Source organism: Schistocerca nitens, chromosome 2 (genome assembly GCF_023898315.1).
Source record: "Schistocerca nitens isolate TAMUIC-IGC-003100 chromosome 2, iqSchNite1.1, whole genome shotgun sequence".
Classification (NCBI taxonomy): domain Eukaryota; kingdom Metazoa; phylum Arthropoda; class Insecta; order Orthoptera; family Acrididae; genus Schistocerca; species Schistocerca nitens.
Window position 1 is genome coordinate 1,000,787,202 of NC_064615.1, and position 26,380 is coordinate 1,000,813,581.

The following is a 26,380-nucleotide window of genomic DNA, read 5'->3' on the forward strand; positions in this document are numbered from 1 at the left end:
CAAAGTGCCGTCAATGCCAACAAGAGGTGACCGAGACGTGTACCCCATACCAACACGCCGGGTATTACGCCAGTATGGCGATGACGAATACACGCATCCAATGCGCATTCACCGCGATGTCGCCAAACACGGATGCGACCATCATGATGCTGTAAACAGAACGTGGATCATTCGAAAAATGACGTTTTGGCATTCGTGCACCCAGGTTCGTCATTGAGTACACATTCGCAGGCGCTCTTGTCTATGATGCAGCGTCAAGGGTAACCGCAGCCATGGTCTCCTAGCTGATAATCCATGCTGCTGCAAACGTCGTCGAACTGTTCGTGCAGATAGTTGTCTTGCAAACGTCCCCATCTGTTGACTCAGAGATCGAGACGTGGTTGCACGATCCGTTACAGCGGAGTGGATAAGATGCCTGTCATCTCGACTGCTAGTGATACGAGGCCGTTGGGATCCAGCACGGCCTTCCGTATTACCCTCCTGAACCTACCGATTCCATGTTCTGCTAACAGTCATTGGATCTCGACCAACGCGAGCAGCAATGCCGCGATACGATAAACCGCAATCGCGACAGGCTACAATCCGACTTTATCAAAGTCGGAAACGTGGTATTATGCATTTCTCCTCCTTACACGAGGCATCACAGCAACGTTTCACCAGGCAACGCCGGTCAACTGCTGTTTGTGTAAGAGAAATCTGTTGGAAACTTTCCTCATGTCAGCACGTTGTAGGTGTCGCCACCGGCGCCAACCTTGTGTGAATGCTCTGAAAAGCTTATCATTTGCATATCACAGCATCTTCTTCCTGTCAGTTAAATTTCGCGTCCGTAGCACGTCATCTTCGTAGTGTAGCAATTTTAATGGCCAGCAGTGTATCTATACTCCTGCACGATGTAAAACATCGGAGATTTTAGAGAGTCCCACGAGAAAAACTAACTGCAGATAGAAACCCGTGTCTGAAACCATCCTCCATCAAGGCAACAGAGCGTCGCATTCATAGGACTCAAGGTCTGTCTAGGCAGCAGCTAGCTCCATCTTCTCCACTGGCGATCGAGGCAATCGGTTGCGATCACTGAATAACAACCAAAGTCGCAAGACGTTCCACCTACCGTCTGTCAGCGTACAAAGTCACGTTCGCTGCTGAAGCGGTGGCGTAGTGGCAGGTTCCAGCGCCTATAACTTCGACGCTCTGTAGCGTCGTTGAGTGACGTTGCTGGACATGGGTTCCTATCCTCGAGAGATCCTCTACAGCCCTTTGGAGTTTGTCGCAACATTTCTGGGACACCTTGTATACTACACAATACAATGAAAGGGTAACTTTACGAAAGTTCGTAACTGTCTCCCAGTGAGATACAAAGCTTTGAAATTTGGCTCAAAGGCACTTGCAATCTTCCTCTGTAACGGTGCAGAAGCATGGCGTCCTCTGACGCCGCCCTCTTGCTCGATGAGGTTTCAAACAACAAGGTGTCGACACATGAGAAAAGAAGTCCTCAGCTCTGAAATTCATGTGCCTACATTGAAGCAACCCCTTCGACATCCTTTAGATTCCGCTTGCCTGCAAGCAGGCACTAGAGCAGCAGCTTACTACCACTCAGCTGAAGAGAGTCGAGTGGTTGCCTGCCTGCAGGGGCTTAGGAATTCGTCATGGGTTGTCTCTGTACAAATACATTTTTTAAAATGCTCATGAAAGGTGTGCAGGTGGCACTGAGGTTGCTACAAAACTGGATGTCTCAAAGGGACCCTTTGCCATTTTATTCAGGCATGTGTCACTGTCAGACCCCAGTTTATCTTTTTGTAAGATGTGGAGAATCACAATGCCTACAGTCCAGTTGCATCTGTGTATTCTGCTCAGTTTAGGTCTTTATCCAGTATCATTCCCAGATCAATTGCTAAGGAAGAGCAATTCACATTAGTTCCATTTAATATTAAAGTTCGGAGGAATTTAAAACCCTTGAATGCCTTACCAGTATCGCTTGGGTTTTGCAGTCTGAAGTTTAACCCAATATTCCATGCCTATTACGATGCACATGTCGACGTTGACCTTCTCGGTGGCTGCTCTCAAGTTAATTTCTTATGCACTTACCTATAACTGGAGGTCACGTGGTTTTGACAGTGGGACAGAACGGAGGATATGTCACTGACATACTGTGAAAAGACCCTCACAGCGAATATGAAGCCAGGATGACGCCTGACAATGCATGTCCACGATGAATTTATAGTGTCATATATCATGTAATACTGACGAGACGTCATGTACAAGCGAAAAAATTGTATAACGCGTGGTGGAAAATTCTGTCTGCTAACTTTGTCAAAGAAAATGTCGAAAGGTTTGCTAAAACCTAAAAAGCACACTTCTGCAGCTTTTAGCGTGTCCATTGGTATCTTCTAGTCGTCCGTAACTTTTACTCGAGCAGATGCTGTGTTTTATGTTAATAGAAGCCTGATTGGTATTCATTTCGTATGTCATCAACCTGCGTGATAGCTCAGAAACAAATGAAGCAACCAGTATTTATTTTTCACAACAGCAAATGATATTAATTTTGTACTCGCAAGTACTTAGTATGAAATTATTAATGTTTCATTACTTGCATCAGTCATTTGTACCATCAAAGCCTATAAATTAGACTACAGTTTTTAAATAACTCGTAAGTTGCCACTAAGAAATCTTCTCCCCGGGCGATTAATAAATATCCCAGTTGCACGTTTGTATGTTCTGCAGTTAGCAGCAAAGCGCCTAAAGTGCTGTAATTGAAATGCTTACATCGTTCACTCCGCCGAAAAGATGTTTGCCTGACGTCAGTTTACCGTCCTTGAGTGGTTTCATTCCGTAACCGGCACGAATTGCTTAACCACGCGTGAGACGGAACAAATAGAGCGAAGCAATTTGTTAGTCAAATTCTCTGACAGGGACGCTAACGTGATGGCCAACACCCGTGACTCTGACATCTTCCTTTATTACCTTCAGACTGGAAGACTGGCGTAACAGCCTCCGCAGTCAGTTGTGTTGTAGGGTAAGAGTCCTGGAGACAACCTTGTCCTTGGAAAGGGCACAGCTTGCGACACCGTGACATGACTTTATTTTCATTGCCGTCAGTGCTACCGTTCCCTCTGTGGCGCTCTGTAATCAACGGAGGAAATAATTTAATTTTAACTGTTCGAACTTTATAATATTTTGTGTAGTTCGGACATAAAATGCTCAAAACTCAAATTCGTTTAGATCCCAGGCAATCACTGCGTATAGCCGAAGCGCGTGTCAGACCGCCAGGCTGCCGTTATATCAGAAATCCGACGCTTTACTATAAGACCGACCCTCCCATAAATATCTGTTGTTTATGTCTGCACGTCATCGATATTTGCAGTCTGACTGATGTTTAACTCGAATGACGAAGGAGCAACGACAGAGCAAATACCAATGTTAATACTGGCCAGACCACGACGGGCATTTTCATTTACTGTAATAACGAAGCTAAACGTGAAAGTGCAGACACATGCCAGTTCTTGTCAGATAAATTTATGTTGCGGAGAACCCGCACTTGGAGCCCTTTATTTGGAAATCAACAATGTGATACACTTGTCCTCTGCAGTGGACGGCTGTTAACAGTGGTTTCTTTGGCGATCTTAATCAGTCCTGAGGCTTCAAATGGACGGAAGTACAGCACCAGTGGGGAGTATCCGCAAGAGTGAACTGCGTGCATTTGCAGCCTTAGGACTGATTAAAAACGCTAAGGAAATGACTATTAACAGCTGCCCACTGCAGTGGACAAGTGCACCACATAGTGTTAATTGAACTATAACTGCTTCTCAGGATCACATATAGTTTCTCTCTTGAAACCAAAAGGTGCGTTGCCATATAGTAACCGCTACCTGTCAGGAACGCTTCCTTGCTATTCAGTTCACCGGACTAATCAGCACTTCTCAATTCCTTTTTCTCGTCTACGGTATTAGTTCCTGCTGGTCCTACGTGAAACGTATTGTGTGTAATGGTGTGGTTGATGGTTAAGTCAGAGATCGTACTTTACTAGAAGTGACTGGCTCATGTTGCGTAACGCTCAGCACGCTGGTTTGAGGGACAGGGAGGTGTGCCAGACCCGGATCGAATCTGCCCTGCGGGGTTAACGACCGTGTCTTGTGCACTGCCAGCCTCAGTGTGGTTTTTAGGTGCATTAAGGTAAATTCTAGGTTGGTCCCAAACTTCCGAATCATAAAATGCGATTCACAAACGGTTAAAATACGATCACACACACGACAGGGTTTACAAGATTCGCAGACGGGCCCCGCGGATTCTCTGCGTTAGGTAACTGACGACTGAGGCCACAGGAAGGGCATCCGGCGATAGGGTTAAACGAAATAAATTTCAAAAATCTTGGGTACGTTGCCGGCCGGAGTGGCCGTGCGGTTCTAGCGCTACAGTCTGGAACCGGGCGGCGCTACGGTCGCAGGTTCGAATCCTGCCTCGGGCATGGATGTGTGTGATGTCCTTAGGTTATTTAGGTTTAATTCTAAGTTCTAGGCGACTCATGACCTCAGAAGTTAAGTCGCAAAGTGCTCACAGCCATTTTTGGGTACGTTGGACCGCGAACCAGACGTGATCAAAGCGAAGAAGAAGTAGTTTATGAGAAAAGGTATCGCAACAGCTGTATCTTGAGATAGCCTTTCACCTATCACACGACTAATTTCGGTGGCACATTACCGCCATCCTCAGGGCCCACCACTAACAAACGACTATTTCACTTCCTTGGCGTATTTACTGTGGGATCCCTGTTGCTAGCACACGTGGACTAGCTTTCACCAGGAATCTACATTCGGCAGCGTGTTGTCTCCAATGCAGTGAGATGGACATCCATAAATATGGTGTAAGAGTCAACCAATATACTGCTTTTGCCTACTTATATCTTTCTAAAACTTCACGAAAGTAAAATTAGTGAAATTGCAGAATCTTACCAGCAATCGTTTTTCCCGCTGACCATTCCCGATTGGAACAGCAAAGTGGTACACACCGTAAGATGAGATGTAGATGTAAAGGTATAAGTGCATTCTCTACGCAGCTGAGTAGAGATCTCTGCGTCTTCATTGTTGAACAGGACGCTGCGTCTCTTGTGTACATTGCTCTGTTTAGGACAAGAAACATCCTCAAAAAGTGGTGTTGCCCGCCAACCCGGTGTACGCAACAGCGTCATCATTCCAACTTTCAGACGCTATCGCTAGACACAAAACAGTGAAGACCTGTTTCCTAATGACCAGTCACTGTCAACACGTTCAACAACAGCAGCTGATGACCGCTATGTACAAATTGTGGCTTGAGTGCACTCTGATGAAAATGAGGCAGTATTGAGCGTTCTCGTTTTGGAGACGACTGGAGATGCTGTACTGAATCCATAGAGTACGCAGTCGCCTCCAGTCAATCAGTTTCGCCTTCAGGCGTCACCCACGAACAACAAGATCAACAGTAGAAACCTTCAAGCAGTATGGTGGGCGAATGAGGTAGGCGATGGAACACATGGTGAGCAACTTGGGTCAGTGGTTCAAATGGTTCAAATAGCTCTGAGCACTATGGGACTTAACTGCTGAGGTCATCAGTCCCCTAGAACTTAGAACTACTGAAACCCAACTAACCTAAGGACATCACACACATCCATGCCCGAGGCAGGATTCGAACCTGCGACCGTAGCGATCGCGAGGCTCCAGACTGTAGCGCCTAGAACCTTTCGTCCACTTCGGCCGGCTGGGTCAGTGGTGTCGGGTTCAGGATTTGTCTGACGCCTAATGACCGTCACAGAAGAGTATAGAGGCAGCTATTCAAGTCTGCATTTCCATTAGGTTAGCAGGTAAGTGGGATACTGACGTTCTTGGTTGCTATCTTAAGCAGGTGCCTGGTCCGTCCCAGAATTTTTCTTTTTTTTACGAATTCTTCTCCTGCACAAACCTCTTCATATCAAAATAGCACTTGCACCCTATGTTAGTAGTTATTTGTCGAACGGATTCTAATCTCTGTCTTCCCCCAATAGTTTTACACTGTTCAGCTCCATCTGGCAGTATAGAAGCTATTTCCTGATGTCTTAAAACAGGTCCCATTATCCTGCCTCTTCTCCTTTTCAGTGATTTGATCTGTTCCATTGTTCGCCGATTATGCGGAGAGCCTCCTCATTCCTTATGTTATCAACTCACCTAATTTTCAACCTCCTTCTATGGCACCACACGTTAAATATTCCGATTCTCTTCTTTATCGGTTTTTCCACAGTCCACTGTGAAGCAATGGTTCGTGGACTGTAATATTCCCAAAAGTGGACTGATCTAATCGGTCCCACCTCAATGGAACTCCGTTGGGATGAGTTAGAACGCCGACTTGGTTCCATACGCCAGCGTCGACTATCATTACCTTCTCTGGCTACGGCTCCTGAGGACGAATGGGCCGCTGTTCCTTCACAGACATTGAGACACCTCACTGAAATTGCCTACAGCATTCAAGGTGTCATTAAGTTCAAGTGTGGACGCAACACTAATAGGTCCCCGATGAAATAGTGCCATTTGTAGGGACTATAGTACATTGCCTTTGCGTAATGCCCGTACCATTGTAAAGTCAATGCCCTCACAAATACCAGTATTGCACTCATTTACAGTGAGTAGCTTTAGAAATGAAATACGTCGGTTTTTTTTTTAATATTTTCGTTAGCTCTGCAGATCGAAACAAAAAAAAAAAAAAAAGAGGATAGCATTTCCATTTCACTAACGACACCTCTGCGACCATGACATCACACGAACGATGGCTGTGAATGAAATACTTACTGGAAGACACAGCCGGAAATTTTCAGATGTTTTGGGTTCCAGTTATCAGAGCACGTGTTTATAAAGAATAAATACCTTCACAAAAATTGAAAATTTGGACTTAGGTCAAGAGTAGGGCGCACGTAAAATAACTTGGCCTTTAGCTGCACAGCGGGTGTTAGGGAGGAGACCACATTAGTGCTGGGGGCTCTATTGTGAATGGTCACTGTCCAGTAGGTGAGTTACAGTTCGACAGATGAAGCCTATGGACAAATGTGTAACTTGTAAGCTAAGCTAGCGGGGCTGCAAACAATAATATTAACAGGCTATGTTAGTTCAACCAACAATTCGCCAAATACATAAGTTAAAATTCAAAGTCAATAGTTTCACCCTAGAGTACCAAATTTTTTTTTTCATATACGAAGGATAAAACAAAGAAAAACTGGTCTCAAAAAAAAAAAAAAAAAAAAAAAAGAACACAGATGTAAAAATGTAGCGCAGCCAACAACGTTACTTAGTACGACACTTACAATCTCTATACACAAAGGGAAATGTCTTGACTGACTAACTCGTCATTGCCAAGCCCAAATCGCTGAGGATAGAAACTTCAAATTTGGAAAGGGTGTCGATCTTATACGGTAGGTATCCTTTGAAAAGCGATTTTTAGAAATTCGACCTCTACGGGGGTGAAATAGGAGATGTAAAACCTTCTGAAAATATGTCGCTATTAAGGCAATTTTGAAGCTGGAAATACGAAAATTGTATTTGGTTTCTCGGTCAGTAAAACAAAAATACTTGTTTCAATATATTTGGAAACTCAATCCGTAAGGCGATGAAATAAAGCGTGAAAGTTTTTTTAAAGAAATGGTTATAAAATAACTACTACAGCATTTTTAAAGCTACATCTGTAAAAATCTGGTATCTGACTTCCCCGCCATAAATAAAGAAATACGTACTTCGATATTGAAAATTCAACTCCTAGGGCGTGACACTGGGAATGAAAAATTCTATGAAAATATTTCATTATCTCGGTTCGAAATAAAGAAAAACGTGTTAAAGACTGAAAGTTTCTATGGAAATATCACTACAATAACTCAAAAGGTTGGATTAATAAAAACTTCAGACTCCAACTATCAATCGTGTTCTGGTCAGAACTACACTCGGGAAAGTCTATGCTTTATGGTCTTACTTAGAGTATACAGTCCATGAGCGAAGCAGTGGTTACTCAGCTAGTGTAAAATGAAGAACATGTGTCACGTGGAAGTGTCAGTCCTCCGGCAACCTGTTCGCCCTTATTGCCTAAGTATAAAATTTTCTTCTCTTTCTTCTGCATCTCTCTAAAGTAATGTAGGATTGGAAAATAATTCTAGCTATGTTTGCCCATCTCCTTCTATTCACGTTATTGTGGCATTGCAGTAGCTAGCGGTTCCTGTAATCCTCTCATGCACATTTTTAATGAGATTTTTGTTTCCTCATTTGCCTCTTTTAGGTATAGAGTGTGAAGACTGCACGTCCATGCTATTTAATAAATAGAGAGCAACGAAGACACCCAAAATGCGCAGGTCGTTAGGCTCAGTCAATGCGTTCATCACTTCAGAACGATGGGATTGACTTGTCCAGTGCTCAGTGTGAAAACGTATTTCTGCGCCACATCCATCTTACTTTGTGCAAGCCCTATATGGGACTGATTTGTGACTCTAATCAGTAGTCCAGAGCAAAGCACACAAATCACCTGCACCTTTTAATGTTGGACACAAATTCTTCTAATAATTTCCGGGTATGCAGCCGGATCCCGTCGACATTCTGCCACGATATTCCGGCCCAGAGACGCCCGGCCATCATCAGGTGAGTACACAACTACTGAAGAGCCCAGGTGCAGTCGCGGTATTTATGCCGAATCTCGCGCATGCGAAATGTACTGGTATCCTACAGCGTATGCGTCAGGTGTTGACATGCGCAGCATAGCCGAGTTGTACGTGCTGCCCTCGGTGGTGAAAATAAAGGTTCATCTAGTCATTGAGTATCGAATGACACTGTCGATTCCGCTGTGATTGTATAATTTTAATAACAGGATTCCAATTTTTATCCAGCTGAAAGCCGTTGTCACGATTTATAAGATTATTGGCAAGACGTATTTCCACTGATTCCTTGATTACGGAATCCCAAAAACCGGAAAACGGGGCTAAAATTTTTGTTCCATTGTATTCCATTGAATGTCCCAATGAAATACAGTGCTCTGCTACTGCCGATTTTGACGGTTGCCGCAGACGGGTGTATCTTTCATGTTCTATACATCGTTCATGGACAGTTCTTGTCGTCTGGCCAATATATGCAGAGCCACATTCACAGGGAATTTTGTAGACGCCTGCTTTCTTCAGTTGTAAATCGTCTTTAACGGATCCAACCAGAGCCCGGTTCTTTGCTGGTGGACGGAAGATAACCTTGATTTTATTTTTCTTCAGTAATCGGCCTATTTTCGAAGACACATTCCCGGCGTATGGAAGGAACGCAGTTGATTTAAAGTCGTCATCTGCGTCCTCAGTGCGTTGCTGATTGTCATGACACTTGCGCATGGCCTTCCTTATTTGGCGAGAAGTGTAGCCATTCTCTTTGAAAACCTTCTGCAAGGGTTCTAATTCTGCGTGGAGGTTTTCATCATCCGATATTATATGCGCTCGATGTATTAAGATACTGAGAACACCGGCTGTTCGTGCTGGGTGATGGCAGCTTGACGCCTGGAGATACAGATCTGTGTGAGTCGGTTTCCTGTACACAGAATGTCCTAATGACCCATCAATTTTACGGCGTACTAGCGCGTCTAGAAATGGTAAAGTGCCCTCTTTTTCAATCTCCATCGTAAATTTGATGTTCTCATGTAATGAGTTTAAGTGATGAAGGAATTTCTCCAGTTCCCGTCTGCCATGAGGCCATACAGCAAAAGTATCATCTACGTACCGCCAGAAGACCGTAGGCTGTGCCGAAATATCGTGGCAGAATGTCGACGGGATCCGGCTGCATACCCGGAAATTATTAGAAGAAGAAATACGCCGGGAAAATTTCAGAAGTCACATCGTTGGACACAAATATTTGGTCCCTTCATATTATCGTCAGTGTGGTATCGCATATCACTACCACACCAAGGGCTTCGAAGTTTTCAACAGAATTGCACGTTTCCATCAGACGCAAATAACATTTGTACAGGATCTGGCGGACCCAATGGTGAGCGTCCGCTGAGCCATGTCTCCAGCGGCTCTGGACTGTGAGCACCTTTTGCGGTCGCAATACAGAAACTCACCTCACTAGCGCCGGGAGCTACTTCACGACGTGAAGCTACGCAGGCGCCGCCCAGTCGCAGCTCTTATACCATCGTTCGTGCTTACTTCAGAGAGCCTCACTCTGGCTGACGTTGAGAGGTGGATATTATTTCTTGCTGCATCATCGGTAATGAGTCTACGTTCGCTTAGGGAAATACAAGTTAATTAAATCTTCTGTTTATTGAGTTAACTTGTTCACTTATCACTTCTGCTCGCGTCCAGCTTTCCTACAGCAACAGTTGCCGCACCACTCTGTAGCCCACCCCTCCGTACCATCGTGTACACAGTCGTACACAACAGTCGGGCATCACGCTTCCCAGCGAGTAGCTTCGTGTGACTAGTGTTTGTTTCACTGAAAATACTCGATTAGTTAAGCTGGCAATATACATTATTTACATGTAACTTTCCGCCTTATCCGCCAATGTTGATCATATTTGAGGCCACTGATTGTGTCTAAGGAGAAGGCTTTATCCCATCAAATGCATGAGGTTATTCATAAAAACTTCTGGTGTTTCAGAAAAATACTGCTTGAAAACTGAAAGACATACAGAAAAGTCATACATATAAGTGGATAGAGCCTCTTTCCAAGTTTCGATTCGTAGCATCTTGGCGGGGGAGGGGGGGGGGGGGGGGAGGGCAGGTACGTTAGAACAAATGTATAACAGAGAAACGTGTGCTTTTTGTGTTCTTGAATTCGCTACGTGTGAGTCACCTGCAATGTTTCAGCCATTGATTCGTGCCGTATAACAGGTGAGAGCTCCGAGGGACAAAACAGTCAAAAGACGGCACAACATATTTCGTGAGATTGGGTGCTTATGTTGTGTGAATCAAACAGGCCGATCAGGAGCGTTTGCAGGGAAGGTGGACCGTGTGCGGGAACCATTTCGTCAGAAGCCAGAAGAAACCGACGGCGCTCCTTATCAGGGAACCGCAGTCTACTGTCCGGCGCCTTCTACGTTTAGACCCAAACCATTGCATTACATGCGCTAACTGCTCAGGACAAGAACTTTCGTTCTGAGTTCTGCAGTGACTTGCCGTATCTACTGAAGGAAGCCAGTTCTAAACACTTGCTCTTCAGTGACGAAGCCATGTTCCATGTGTGTGGAAAACAGAATGCTTACAACGTACGTGTTTAGGGCAGAGAACGTCCACACCAGATTGTGGAACACATTCGTGATTCACCTCAAGTTAACGTCTTTCTTGTCTCTCCAAAAGTATATGGACCATTCTTCTCTCGGAAAAACTGTTACTGGTTTCGTTTACCCGGACATGCTGCTGCAGTGGCTTATGCTACAATTATAGAAAGAGAGTGGCACCTCATTTTGTAGTAAGACGGCGCTCCACCATATTTTCTGCCATTACCTCAGAGCAGAACTGCCTCAGCATTGGAGGGGATTTGCTTCCCATCATGAATCTTCTGTTCTTCAATGGCCCTCATGCTCACCTCGCTTGGAGCCATGAGAGTTCTACTTATGTCAAAGATCGTGTGTTCCTGCCTTTGGAAGAAATTCAAGGAAGCTAATATGGTAGCTGATATGGACCATGACGTATTGGGACGTTTATGGCAAGAATTTGACCATCGTATTGACGTTTGCTAGGTCGCAAATAATGCCCATATTGAGCACCTGAACTGTGAGCTGAAAACTTGGAGAGATGCCATCCACTGATGTATGTCTATTTTCCGTATGTACCTTCCACGTAGTCGTCTCCTGAAACACTGGTTGTAGTTGCAAATAACCCTGTATTAATCCTGGGCTTCGGCTTCCTACACAATTATCCTTCTGCTATGTATCAACGAGCACACTGTCAAGAGTTTGTACAAAAACACATGTCTTGTTGGAATACAGACGCGAAATGACTTACCAGCGGGCAGGCAGACCAGCAGAAGCACAAGTAGCGAACTCCCACACTGGGCGAGAAGCTGCGATGGGAGCAGTGACCTGGCCATGTTGGTGGAATTCTCTCTGAAACAAAGCAATAAAATTCAGTTAACCGTCATGGGGAGCCAGGTGGTCACATTAGACAAGAAATGGGGAGGTTCTCTGCAGAATCGACGAGGAGAGGCATGTGTGCAAAACATTGACAAGAAGAAGGGAAAAGAAGATAGGAGATGTATTAACACATCGAGAAATAACGTCAATGGTACTAGAGGGAAGCAAAAACTGCAGGGGAAGACAGGGGTTTGAATATATCCAACAAATAATTGAGGATGTTGGGTGCAACAGTACCCTGAGATGAAAAGGTCGACGCAGGAAGGGGATTCGTGGTGGACCACGTCAAATCAGTCAGAAAGCTATTAATACACCCATCTGCCCCAGAAAATATAAGGAGCTTTCAAGAAACGACACGTGTCGTCAATGCCCCTCACCGCATATCAGACATCTACCAGCATTCCCTAACAACAAGATCTGATACGTCTTGAATTTTGATTTTTTCCTATGCATAACACTAAATTTTTCTCCATCTCCTTCTTCATATCAGCCCATACGAATCTTGAACACACTACCCAGTTACTATTCAAAGCCACTCTGCATAAAAGAGGGGATTAGACTCCTCTATCACGGGATGTCCCAGCTTCCATATGTTCAACAACGAACTATTACTCGTGGCATATTGTCAACACTGTCAACGTTCCACCAGCTGCGACATAATCGCGTATACAAACAGTGATCCAATAGTGTCAAATGTTTTTTATTCCAGTCTCTGCTCACAATATCAATCCTTTAGACGATGACTGGTTTCAGTCGGCAATGACCATCAGCAGATCTTTTTTACACCATGTCCTAAAGTGATAAGGCCGTAATGGCATCGTCAAAACATATAAATATAATCAGCACAGCATCGTCACATAGATCTAAAATATGGTGTAGAATAGGCCACATTATTGCAATAATCACTGTGTGGAGGATGTGGCCTATTCTACACCTTATGTTAGATCAGGGCTTAACAACGGGCCGGTTTTGAGCGCGAGTACTCGCGTCTGCTCACGCACGTGCTCGCGAGCGGGTGCAAGGTCGCTGAGTAGGGAGGGAGGGGAGGGAGGGGAAATGCGCGCGCACGTTTGAATGTGATCTCGCGTTCTTAGCAGATTTAACTAGCCATCTGAATGCTTTGAACATTTTACTACAAGGTAAAGATCTGCTAATTACTCATTTCATAGATCGAATACGAGATTTTAAAATGAAATTGACACTTTGGGTGAGTCAGCTGTAAACAGGAAACCTAGCTCATTTTCCTAAATTATCATCCATGCAAGATGTTCACAAAGACTGTGAACGTTATTCACATAGTTTAGTTGATCGGCGCTTTCAAGATCTGACAGCACTAGACAGTGATTTTGATCTGTTCTCTCCATATTCAGCGAATATTTAACAGATTCGTCCTGAGCTGCAGCAAGAAATTATTGACCTGCAGTGGGACAGAGAATACAGAAACAAATTTCAGAACGAGAAAAACATTTTGGAATTCTACAGACACTTCCCTCAGGATAGATTTCCTCGTTTGCACAAACTGGCGGCTACAATAATATCAATGTTAGGTTCCACGTATGTTTGTGAACAACTGTTCTCTGCAATGAAATGTAACAAGACGCGCCTGAGAAACGCGTTGTCTGATCGAAATTTAAACTGCACGCTGCGCCTAAAATGCACAAGAACAATTACTCCGAACATAGACGCAATTGTAAAGGGCAAAAAGTACAAGATAACCGATAATCCCACACTTCAGTGACACCTTTTATTGTGTAACAGTTCACAAATTAATGCGAATGTAGAGGCATACACTAAGCTAATAAAATTATGTGGCATGTGTACATTCTCCTTTATTTGTTTCAATTGTCGCAGTAATAATTCGTGAGTGATATCCCTGCAGGTGGCCGCGGATTTACATTGACTGGCGGCAGCTGTTGTGTGCCCCACGTGACTCTCCCCACTCTCCGCTCAGGTCCGGTAGTGGGGGTAGCGTGCTCGCGCTGCTCCGTGCTCGCGCCTTGCTGCTCACAGCTTGCTCCGCGAGCACGTATGTTGTGAAGCCCTGTGTTAGATCTATGTGACGATGCTGTGCTGATTATATTTATATGTTTTGACGATGCCATGATGGCCTTATCACTTTAGGACATGGTGTAAAAAAGATCTGAGGATGGTCATTACGGACTGAAACCGGTCATCGTCTAAAGAATTGATATTGTGATCAGAGACTGGAATAAAAAACATTTGGCTGTCAACGTTTATTTCAGCCCTCCACCTCCTCTGCTAATCTTACTCTTTTACGCTCTTCTCTCTGACGATCAGCTTATTCTCCAACGTTCACTCCTTCTGTGTTGCTGCCATACATTCCTTTAGATATCGTTGTGATGTACAGTCTTGTGGGTGTAACTGCAGATATAGCTACCGTAGGTACGCTAACATGTACCCATTTCAGTGTGTTGTTTTTCTCTGCATTAGAACCAATCTTCCCACAAATACGTCACATAATTTACTACCTGATGTTTTCTGCTCGGTCATACACAACTAAGTCGACTGCTCGTCTCAGCATAATTTAATCGTTTTGCATCCGTGTGTCCACTCTTCAACACCTAACCCGCCGCACAGGGAAAAATAAGCATTAATGGCTTGCTTGCCATATGTACTTGTAGATGATATCCAACCTAAAAACATTCTACTACTAATAGCTACAATTATTAGTCTGCAAATGAGGTAAATATGAATGTAACGTCGTTCAATACATTGTCACCAATAGAAATATCTGTGCTAATACCCCCTATCATCCCGCATATTGTCACATTACTGTTGTCTTTGTTTTGCACAACATAGCTTACATCGATTGGTGTAATCAATTCAACTGCAGTTCACATCCAGCTTTCTGAAGAAGCTACCTCAGATAATAATACTTCATTTTCTTCTGTGCCGCCGTATCTTTAATGTTCCCATCACACGGGATTTAGACTTCGATTGAGAGGCATAACCTTTAATCTGACTGGTATTATTCTTACGATTATTATTATTATTATTATCATTATTACTATTTACTGTTCATGTACTACACGTATAAGGGGTGATCAAAGTGTTTCCGTTCGTAAGTCTTACAGTCCAGAATCGGTAAACCAGTCAGGCAAAATCGCCATGAGCATTGAGGCAATCATCGCAGCGATGCACCAGGTTGAAGATATCACTTTGGTAAAATAGCTTGTTATGCTGCGCAATGAAGTCCGTGGCAGTCTACTGCTCATCCTCGTTCGACAGGAACCGTCGACCTTTCAAGGTCCTTACTAAGGGACCGAAGACGTGATAGTCGCATGGGGAGAGATCAGTACTATAGGGCTTGTATTCGAGTGTCTCCCACTTGAATTGGCGTAACTTCTGTGTCGTGACATTCACAACACCGAGATGTGCGTTATCACGAAGCAGCAACGCCTCTTGTCGCAGTTTTCCCGGACATTCCGCCTTAAGTGCAGACCCTAATTGCTCTCGTGTTGTGCAGTACCGTTCCCCAGTGATGGAGATACCAGATTCTTTGAAGAATTGGGCCATGGTATTCAAAGAACAGGATGAGCATCACCTTTCACAGCAGATGGTTGGCTCTTGAACTTATTGGGACAAAGGGACTATGGATGACACCACTGCATCGTCGACGATTTCGGCTCCGGTTCCGAATCGTGACACCAGCTTTCGTCACCTGCTACAAAGAACCCAAGATCGATCGATGTCTTCTGTCTAATCGCGATCAACGCGCATATCATTCCATAGGGGTGGCCGGCTGGAGTGGCCGTGCGGTTCTAGGCGCTACAGTCTGGAGCCGTGAGACCGCTACGGTCGCAGGTTCGAATCCTGCCTCGGGCATGGATGTGTGTGATGTCCCTAGGTCAGTTAGGTTTAAGTAGTTCTAAGTTCTAGGGGACTGATGACCTAAGGAGTTGAGTCCCATAGTGCTCAGAGCCATTTGAACCATTTGAACCATAGGGGTGGTTTGCGGCAAACATGCTGCCACATAGACATTGTTCATCCCACTGTAGATGAGTACGGCATTTGTCCTTCAGCAGCCATGGTTCAATGGCTCTGAGCACTATGGGACTCAACTGCTGTGGTCATTAGTCCCCTAGAACTTAGAACTACTTAAACCTAACTAACCTAAGAACATCACACACATCCATGCCCGAGGCAGGATTCGAACCTGCGACCGTGGCAGTCGCACGGTTCCGGACTGCGCGCCTAGAACCGCGAGACCACCGCGGCCGGCCAGGCAGCCATGAAAATAATAGCAAGTTAGTCGTATCTGGAGGCATTTGGTAATAATGTCGCCATAGTTCACATTCCAACGTACACCGTACACACGTCCAAACGGTACGAATGCCACACTAATTTCTTGCCTGCATGTCGGTGATTATATACGCGCATCGGAGTCACACTACGTTGCAAATACGGTGTAGAAACGCACTCAAACGGAAAATTTTTGGTCGCCCCTAATATTACTGCGCTACCTTGCTGAGGAAGAAAAGATCTGTGTCGCCGTGGAGGACCTAACCATGTCAGGCGAAATAAATACAGATAATCAAGTAGTGAGGCGCCATGAGAAGGTGCAGTCTCAAGCGAATGCTGCGCCTTCTAAATTAGCAGTATCGTGTTATTTCCTAGAGTGTAGACAATATCAGATCATTTTCGCAATAGTGTATGGGAATTAGAACGCTTTTATTTATCACTAAACAATGCAAATGATTGTAAATCGCAACAGACTGGAGAAAATTGTCATCACAGTGCATGTCCTGCAGTCATGCGTGGTCGCACAACGCTTGTCTATCTTTGAGTGACGTATAACCTGGAAGGAATTGATTGAGGAACAAGAACCCACATACATCGCCTGGGAAGTAATTTAGATGTTACTGATGAGCCACAATTAGGCTACCTGCACAAGGGTGAGACGAGAGACAGGAGAACCAGGAGAAAGCTAAGCAGATTCAGTTATAAGCCGAAGGCCACAAATAATCGAATGACGGACATCAACCGTCCTACGTGACTATAATCGTAATGAAACAAAATAAAAAGAAAACGGCACGAGAAAAACGGAAAATTAAATAGCGTTTGAACCAGAAACAGCAAAGAACTGTTTATTACGGCAACAGGTGTACACGAAATCATCTGGTGACAAGAATAAACACAGTCTGAAACCTTTGTTTACAAAAGAGGGAAAATGTGCAAAATTTTAGTCGGATACTAATGAGAATATTGAACGATTTTTTAACCGGGGCACCACATTCTTCTGCCGCCTCAGAGACTGAAATTATACACAATTCTGTCATAGTCATTACGTATATATTGTCACGCAGAGAGTGTTGTACATCGTTTCAGTTACGTGTCTTTTCCTCGGTGTTCCAATTTTCACATGTGCTTGGTTATTTTATCCCGAGTTTTCATATTACCTCTGTTTGGACACTATTTGTCAGGCTGAAGTGAGAAACGACTGTACTGATACAAGTGAGGGAAACCCATACCGAGCGAGGTGGCGTAATGGTTAGCACACTGGACTCGCATTCGGGAAGACGACTGTTCACATCCGCGTCCGGCCATCCTGATTTAGGTTTTCCGTGATTTTCCTAAATCGCTTCAGGCAAATGCCAGCGTGGTTTCAATATGTTCAAACGTATGTGAATTTCTAAGGGATCAAACTGCTGAGGTCGTTGGTCCCTAGACTTACACTACTTAAATGCGAACAACACACACACACACACACACACACACACACAGGTTGATTTGCCCTGTTTCCTTCCCTACCCTTCCCTAATCCGATGGGACGATGACCTCGCTGTTTGGTCTCCTACCCCTAATCAACCAACCAACCAAAACCCTCTAAGTTTGATATTGTGCCTCGCTGCAGTACCAATCCAAGGGTAGCTAATATACGGCCCGGGGAGTCAATTCAACTCATGCCTGTTGCAGTTCTGATGCGAGCATTGTAAAACAACGGTTTGTGCAGCAATGGAAACAGCTAGTTGTAACTAATTTATTTGTACAGTTGCTTTAATTTGTACTCATGCAAGGTGATTAAACCTATCCAAACTCCTTTTTTCCGTTTTCACAATGAGTCCGCCAGTCGCTAAGTACATCGATTTATTCGGATAAGAACCTAAGGCCGACGACCTTGTATCACACCAGTTTACGGTGGACGCTCGTAGTTCCGCGTTATAGAGGCGATAAGGCTGCGCCAAGAGCAATCAACGAGCCGCGCTGAAACCGAGCGTGGAGTAACGTTGCAACACAACCGCTGATACACCGGCAAATGATCAAACACAGACATCTAAACACAAGTGACGTCAGTTAATCGTTATCCTGTTATGTCACCAAACTACAGTACTTATGTAATAAAGCATTAAAAAAGAATGAGATTGGTTTTGCTTTTCACACATTGCAGAAAAGTTCTCGGATGAAGGCAGCTTCACTAAAGAGCTTACCAGAATCGATTGCCCCAATCGTGAAAGGACTGGTTGGCACTGGATGATTCCAACTAACGCTAGACGCGGCGCGCTCTTTAGCGGACTTGGCACTTAAAGCTGTTAATCCTGCCTATTAGCTCATAAGCGCTCACCGATTAACGATTTCAGATAACTGGCCATTCTGCCGATCCTTATCTTATTCATTCCTGCCACTTCATGTGAAACGTCATACAAAAATTGCCTTGGAGCACCCTCTGTTACACAATCAAACTGACTAACATGAGTGAATTTAAGAAGATATCGGAATCACGTTTATCTCGTCTTTCATTTCCTGTACTAGTTACCAGGACAGTTTGCTATAGTGCTCTGGTTGCTTTTCCCAGCGATGTGAGAGTGGGTCACGGGTGTTGTTATCCGGGAATCTTTGGAAGCGCACACTAGTTCCGGTATTTTCCCTATAAACAAAGGAAACCTCCAGAACACTTGGTCGAAACCGGAGGATTTGGACTAAGGGCCAGATGTGTCCAACAGCCACAATATCACGCTGTCATCATCATTTTTAATTTATTTTCGTGAATATACTGTTCCAGGCATAACTCTTGGCAACGATGACATATATTGTGATAATGCGACACGGAAATCCCACGATATATACTGAACCGGTAAGGCAGGGTGTATCTGAATGCCAACATAAAATAAGATTTCAGTACAGGAGGTAAAAAATTGAAATGTAACACGCTCATTGGAACTCTGTGTACATTTATTGCCCACGCGAACAAATGGAACAAAAATGAATCAAAATCTTCTACTGACTTTCAAAATAGCCCCCAGTGCACAAGCGTTGCCAACGGTGAGAAAACCGACGAATCCGTTGTCATTGCCATCAATATGTGTGTTACCTGTCGCCGAAATGTCGTGAGGATTTCCGCCCTCTTTGCAAAGCCCTTCCCACGCAGTCGTTTCTTCTGTTGTGGAATAAGGTCGAAGTCGCATAGACTGAGATTCCCTGATTCGAGTGGGTGGGGGAGCTTTCTCCACCCCCACCGCGGATCTTGATGACGCCTGCACTGTGGGCTGTAGCGTTATCATGGAGTATAATTGCATTACACAGCAGTGCCAGACGTTTTCGCCGAAGTGTATATCGCAGGTGGTACAGCAGAAAGTTACGGTAGTAACTGTCATTGACGGTGGGGCCGTCCCTAACAGGGTGACTCTCCAGAACACCGGGGCCCTCATACGACAGGATCAGCGTGGCTATGAGGTGATCGATGCCCTGTCACCTACGACTTTCCGTAGTTACGCTTGGCACCGAGTAGCGTTTCTGACAGCGAATAAGGCTATTTTCACGTATTCTCGCTGTTCCACTCATCTTGCAGCATAGCCAAGCTCACACCGAATTGTGCAGGTGATGGTACCAAGATATCTCGATCGTAGTTGTCAGTTGATTGAAGTACTGTTTGCCGCGGGCTTTCGAATATGTTTACTGCGATTACGATGATGTCATATGTTCGCACGATGTATCGTAGTTGCCATGACTGTCCTATTCCTTCTTTTAGTTCAGCTAGTGTCATAAAGCTCTTTTTTCCCCAATTTCTGTAGCGCCACATTTCAGAATCTATTATCTCCATGTAACTATTACATACCATTCACGTTTCTCCTTCACTGAAAAACAGTACTTAGTACGTTGAAATTAAGCTAAAATGTTAAAGTGCTTCTTATTTCTGAGTATAAAGAATGAAATTACAACTGTATAATGCTTATAACACTACCTTTTAATTCACCACGTTGTACTCAAAAAGCGATAAGAAACTATCACAAAAATTCAAAAAGTAGAACAAGCTGCAAAACTGTACCATCACAATTTCAGAATAAAATTCATTTACCAGTTGCACGGATATTTTTATTTCTACTGGTTTCAACAGATTAATCTGTTATCCTCAGAAGCTAAATACTGATTTAGCAGATGTCAATATCTCCTTCACTGTAAACTGTCAGTCCGTCAATGTGTGTTTATAACAATCGCATACAATACGAGTATATACATTTTTGGACATGTAATGGCAGTACGCTTCCGTGAAGATACTGACATTCGATAAACCAATTCTAAGCTTCTGAAGATCACAGATTAATCAGGTGCAGCCGGTAACGCGAAATAAAAATATTTGTGCAACTGGCGTCTCAATTTTATTCCGAAATATATACTAGACTCGATGAGAAAGTAACAGCAAGGTCTAAAATAGCTCACCACAGTCATTACAAGCAGTTGAACTCAACAGTAGGTAACCAAGACCCTCAAATGAAGTACAGTAGTATCTCAACTCACATTTAATTTTTAACGACGGTCACATTTTGAATGTCTTCAGAAAAAAAAAAAAGATTTATTAGCAGGATAAAGGAGAAGTGTACAAATTTTTGGAATCTTACATACGTGTAACAATATATATTTTTCTAGCGCTGCGTCAGTATTTGTCATTTGTTACGAAACAGCTATATCAGTAATGAAGAATTATGTCAATCAGTTTATATTCACCTTTGTAGGTCATGATTCGTCGGCTAACGTCACCTCCTGCAATCTTGTCGGAACCGGTTATAGCCGATCCTTTACAATACGGGCTCAGGAATGTGACCATGCAATTTCTTACCAGATACTGCTCTGAAAGAACTTCCAGTGAGTAAGAAACGGAGAAATCGGATTCAGAAGCACATTTCGTACACCAGGGCGAGTACGAAAGTTTCACTCGCTTCGTGCTAAGTTTTTGTTGAACTTTCGCGAAATGCCACCTTTCCCTCACGCGCTGGCACTGTTTCTGCAAGTCTTTTTTCATTCATTGTTTGCTTACATTCATCAACTGTCTGTTGATACAAACAGGAGCACCTGCGGTCAACCAGGCAAATGTTGCGTAGCCGTCTCTATTACAAACTTCCAGCAGCGAAAGTCAGTCTGTCGAAAGGAATAACTTGGGAAGAATGAAACATGCATACGATATCTGCCGAAGCTGCCAATGAAAACTGCTGCTTCTATAATTACAGTAAATGATATTACGACACTCAATTTTAATCCTGCGTTAACATCTGGAAGTTACTGAGTATGGAGGTACGTCTTTGTTAACCACTAAATCAATTCGAGAGAGTGTACACAGAGCTGCTACATTTTCGTCGGAGATGTAAATGTAATTTCGACATTATAAGCACATTTCTGATTTGTCTACACTTGAAAATGGTCACAGAGGCTTAGGCCAGCTGACTGGGTAAAATATGTACATTATTTTCTAATTATTAGAACAAAGTGAAGGAAAATTTATTTCACTTAATAGCTTTATACAGCTGCTGACCCTAGTCACGTGATAAAAGACGGCAAGATGTATGCTTATTTTACTGACATATTTTTACCTTTTTTTCATGATTTGTAATTAGTGTTTATACATTATTACAAAACTGTTTGTGAATTACTGTCACATCTGAAGAATGTAGTTAATGTGTCAAAACCAGCGATATGAATGTTTGTAGCAATTAGTGGCTATCGCGACAATATAAGTTATTGCACAAACATATACATGTTGAATCACCTACAACTTGCACCGTAAATATTGTGGTTTCAACAGAACAGATTCGTAGTCAGAGGATCGTAATGTTAGCAAATCAACAGATTGTAATAATACTAAGAAACTGTAGTTTTGTGCAGATATACACTTTTTCAAATGGAACATTTCCAATTGACATTACCAAACTAAAAGAATGGTCAATCAGAACGTCAGCGGTATTTGTTGTAGGGTTCCATTGCAGGTCGTTTACGAAGTATCTTATTTTGGAAAGCATCCGCACCGAAACTTGTACAATACCTGTGGTAGCACACACTAAGGTACAACAAAACTGCATGCATTAGGTATCTGGGTTCTGACCAGTAACGATACAATTGACCATCACAGGTTGTGTTCAAAACGACCACCGGCGTCGGCAGTACACGCTTCCAGTCTGGTATGGAACGACTGCTACACAATTGGCAGAATGTCAGCGGAGATATCCGAGCATTCTGCAGTAATACGTCGTGGCATATCGTCGGATGTAACTGATATGTCCTTGTAGACAGCGTCTTTCAGCTTCCGCCACAGAAAAAAGTCTACTAGCGTCAAATCCGGGGAACGGGTCGGCCACTTTACTGGCCCTCTGCGTCCAGTCCAACGATTTAGAAACAATTCGTGAAGTCATGCTGTAGCACTTCTTGCAATATGGGCTGGGCATCCATCATGTTGGTACCACAGGCTCCTCCTAGTCTGCAGAGGAACGTCTTCTACATCCGTGGAAGACGGTCTGTTACGAGGCTGCGATACTTGTGCGCGTTCTGTTTCCCGAGTGTGAAGAACAGACCTGTGAGCTGACAGTTCACTATCCCACACCAAACGTTTACACTACATGGACGCCGACGTTCCGCTTGACGAAGGCAACAGGGATCATCAACAGACCAATAACGCACGTTTCGGCGGTTTAAATGGTCATGATTGGTAAATGTGGCTTCATCGCTAAACAAGATACATGATACCTCTGGAGTATCATCATACATCTGGAGAAGTTAACACAATTCTCATAATCGTTTCCATGCAATTCTTGATGGAGACAGAAGTGATAGGGATGGAACCTATGTCGATGGAAAATGCGTAGGACACTTGCTACCTCATGACACTTTCTCGTGCGATTACTTGGGGGCTATCGTGAGGATCAACTGCAACAGCAGCAAGAACATTAAGATCTCGCCTCTTCTGTCGTCACTTATTTCCTGCTGTTACGTTGTCTAGGTGTTACACTTTCACGTAACTGGTTGGAGAAGTTGATAAACAACTGCTGGGATAGATGAGGTCTATTGGGATGTCTTGCTGGATACACCGTACATGAACGAATTGATTCTTACTACACTTGATACACCATGAGCCTGTCGACTTTTCTGCATTGGTAAATCACATCGTCCACTCACCACCTACCGCTTACACAGTCACACACTGACTGGGGGGGGGGGGGGGGGAGGAATACACAAGTACACTGTAATCAAATATGACAACATCGTACTTACGAATCACGCAGGTTGAATGCCACAAAGACGTGTCGGTGTGGAAACTTTCCAAAATGTGGTATCTCGTAAAGAACTAGCACTAGAATCCTTCAATAAACACCACTGACATTCTGACTGACCCTTCTTTTAGTTTGTTAATGTCAGTAGGAATTGTTTCTTTTAAAAAAAATGTGTGTTTGCCAAGAAGTACAGTTTCTAAGTACGATTAGAATTTGTTGATTGTCTAACAGTGTGATCCCCTAAATAGCAATCCTTTCTGTGGAAACTACACATCAATAGCACTCTCCATTTCCGCAATATCTGCGGTGCAAGTTTTAGGTGATTCACCCTGTTTAAGGTCGCATGTTTCCATTTCACAATGTACCACCTATTAAAGAATCCCGCAATTTGCCAGAAGAAACTTAGGAAGAACATGGAATACCTATATCAGGATGGCAAGGTGGAGATTGATGCCTAGATCCTTACGAATGCAAGCTTAGTCATTTTAAATCAGCGCAACAGCATTTCGTTCTTCTCTGGTGCGCTATTCTGTTTTGCAAAGAAGTTACTTTAAAACGTAAAATGCCAGTACTACACTATCGATACATTTCTCACTACCAATCATTGCATACAGTATGCACACATTATTTCATAATATAACGCTACACACACTATCAGCAGTAACTCATTTTAAATTAGAATAATGAAGAATACAAATGGTTTGGCGCACATCATCTAATACATACAACAGACACAAGAGAAATGAAGCATTTAGCAACGGTTGGAAGAGTAAATGGTTCCAATGCCTCTGAGCACTATGAGACTCAACATTTGAGGTCATCAATCCCATAGAACATAGAACTACTTAGACCTAACTAACCTAAGGACATCACACACATCCATGCCCGAGGCAGGATTCGAACCTGCGACCGTAGCGCTCGCGCGGTTCTAGAATGAAGCGCCTAGAACCGCTCGGCCACAGCGGCCGGCTTGGAAGAGTAAGAAAGTCCTCCACTTTGGTGTTCATAACCGATGGCATTAATACAGGCTGCATTTTATTATCAATCCGTTGACTGTATATGTTTCGGTTTCGGTTTGTAGGTTTCATTTCTGATACGTATCGGAAATGAAATCTAAGATCTAATCTGTCTGTATTTCGGCTTTTCATTAATGATAGGTACCGGAAATAAAACCGAAATACAGAGGTCGTCAGACTATTACGCATAAAGTCCGCCCCCGGTAGCTGAGTGGTCAGCGCGATAGACTGTCAATCCTAAGGGCCCGCCGGCACGGTAGCTCAGCGTGTTCGGTCAGAGAACCGGTTGGCCTCTGTAATAAAAAAACTGAGTGGAAGGATCAATCACCGAACTTGAACAGGATGTCTTGCGACGTCCGCAGCGACCAAACACAACGATCAATAACGAAAAAATGCAAAAAAAAAGAAGAAAAGAAAAGAGGGGCCCGGGTTCGATTCCCGGCTGGAGACTGGGTGTTGTGTTGTCCTCATCAACATCATTTCATCCCCATCGATGCACAAGTCGCGGAAGTGGCGTCAAATCGAAAGACTTGCACCAGGCGAGCGGTCTACCCGAAGGGAGGCCCTCATCACACGACATTTTTTTACTCATAAAATATATTTCACTGTCTGTACGTGTGACATGAAACCATTATGAATTCGTTAAAAAATGAAACAAGTGCTTCATTTCTTGCATCTCTATTGCAGTGCTCCCCTGCACGATGTATCCCACAAACATCTCCAACATTTAAATTTCTCCAGAAATTGTCATTAAAGTTTCGTCCACCTCGCACTGTGTCATGTGTATTAGAACAGCGTTTAAACCCGCGCTCAGGGACAAAAGACGAACTTTTGTCTGGTAGCAGTTGGCATGACATCGCTACGCACGGCACAATTTGTGTTTGAGGTGGTGGGCGAAGAGGGGGGGGGGGGGGAGGCGGCGGCTGTTGTCGTACCCAACCGATCTCAGGACAAGGAAAGTTGGTGGATCTGTTGGTCAAAGCGCCTACACACGTCTGATTTGTCAGTCGGTCGGTTGGTGCGTGTGTAGGGGCCTTTATTTTGTGTTTCACGTAACGAAATGGCTCCTCAACGTGAAATGACAGCAAGTGGTCGTCACTTAACTCGTGCGCGTCCCCGTCAGCGTTAGTTAACTCGTCCCGTGTGAGGACGGCTTAGCGCAGTTTACTCGCGCACGTTGCGCTCCGATGCCTCTTGTCTGGCACGCGACGGCGCCCTCGTGACAGCAGCAGTGTTTGGAGAAGGACGGCGGCGCGGCGTCAGCAGAGCTCGTGCTGACGGCGGCCACGCGGCTTCGCAGACATTGCCGGACGCAAGGTCGCCGGCGCCCACAGCTGTCGCCGCCTTCCGCCAGCGGAACGGCAACAGCAAACGGCCGAGTCCCCCCACATAAACTGTACACCACTAATACTGCGTAAACTGTCACGACTGGAGACCTTTTGCAGGCACAGTTATAGTCAAGCAGTATGGACTGCAGTTTTTAATTTGTATCATGCAAGAAACGACGAGCAAGACGTTCCGGTTTCAAAGAAGGCTTGTATTGGTCGTACTGCACATAATTATAAGCCTACATCACTGAAATCAGTCTGGTGTAGAATTGTAGAAATTATTTTTCACTCAAGTATTTTGACGTATTTGGAGAACGAAAATTTCCTCTGAAAATTGGCCGGGTGCGAGTAGCACTCGCATGCTGGTGGTCCCGTACAAACTTAATTGTGTGTATAGACAGTTCATCCATCCCGAGAATCGAGAATTGCGACGACTTTTGCCTGTTATCGACATTGATACTCGCAAGATAACTGTGCC

The 26,380-nt window shown here is 44.1% G+C and overlaps 1 protein-coding gene across 1 annotated transcript in view; it reads right to left on the reverse strand.

The window, feature by feature from the left end:
* Window positions 1-26,380, reverse strand: part of LOC126234757 (uncharacterized) — a 120,235-nt gene that overhangs the window by 38,823 nt on the left and 55,032 nt on the right. The window contains exon 2 of the mRNA XM_049943506.1: window positions 11,939-12,039. Coding sequence (XP_049799463.1) covers window positions 11,939-12,023 — 85 coding nt within the window. The 5' untranslated portion in view covers window positions 12,024-12,039. The remainder of the gene's footprint in view (window positions 1-11,938; window positions 12,040-26,380) is intronic.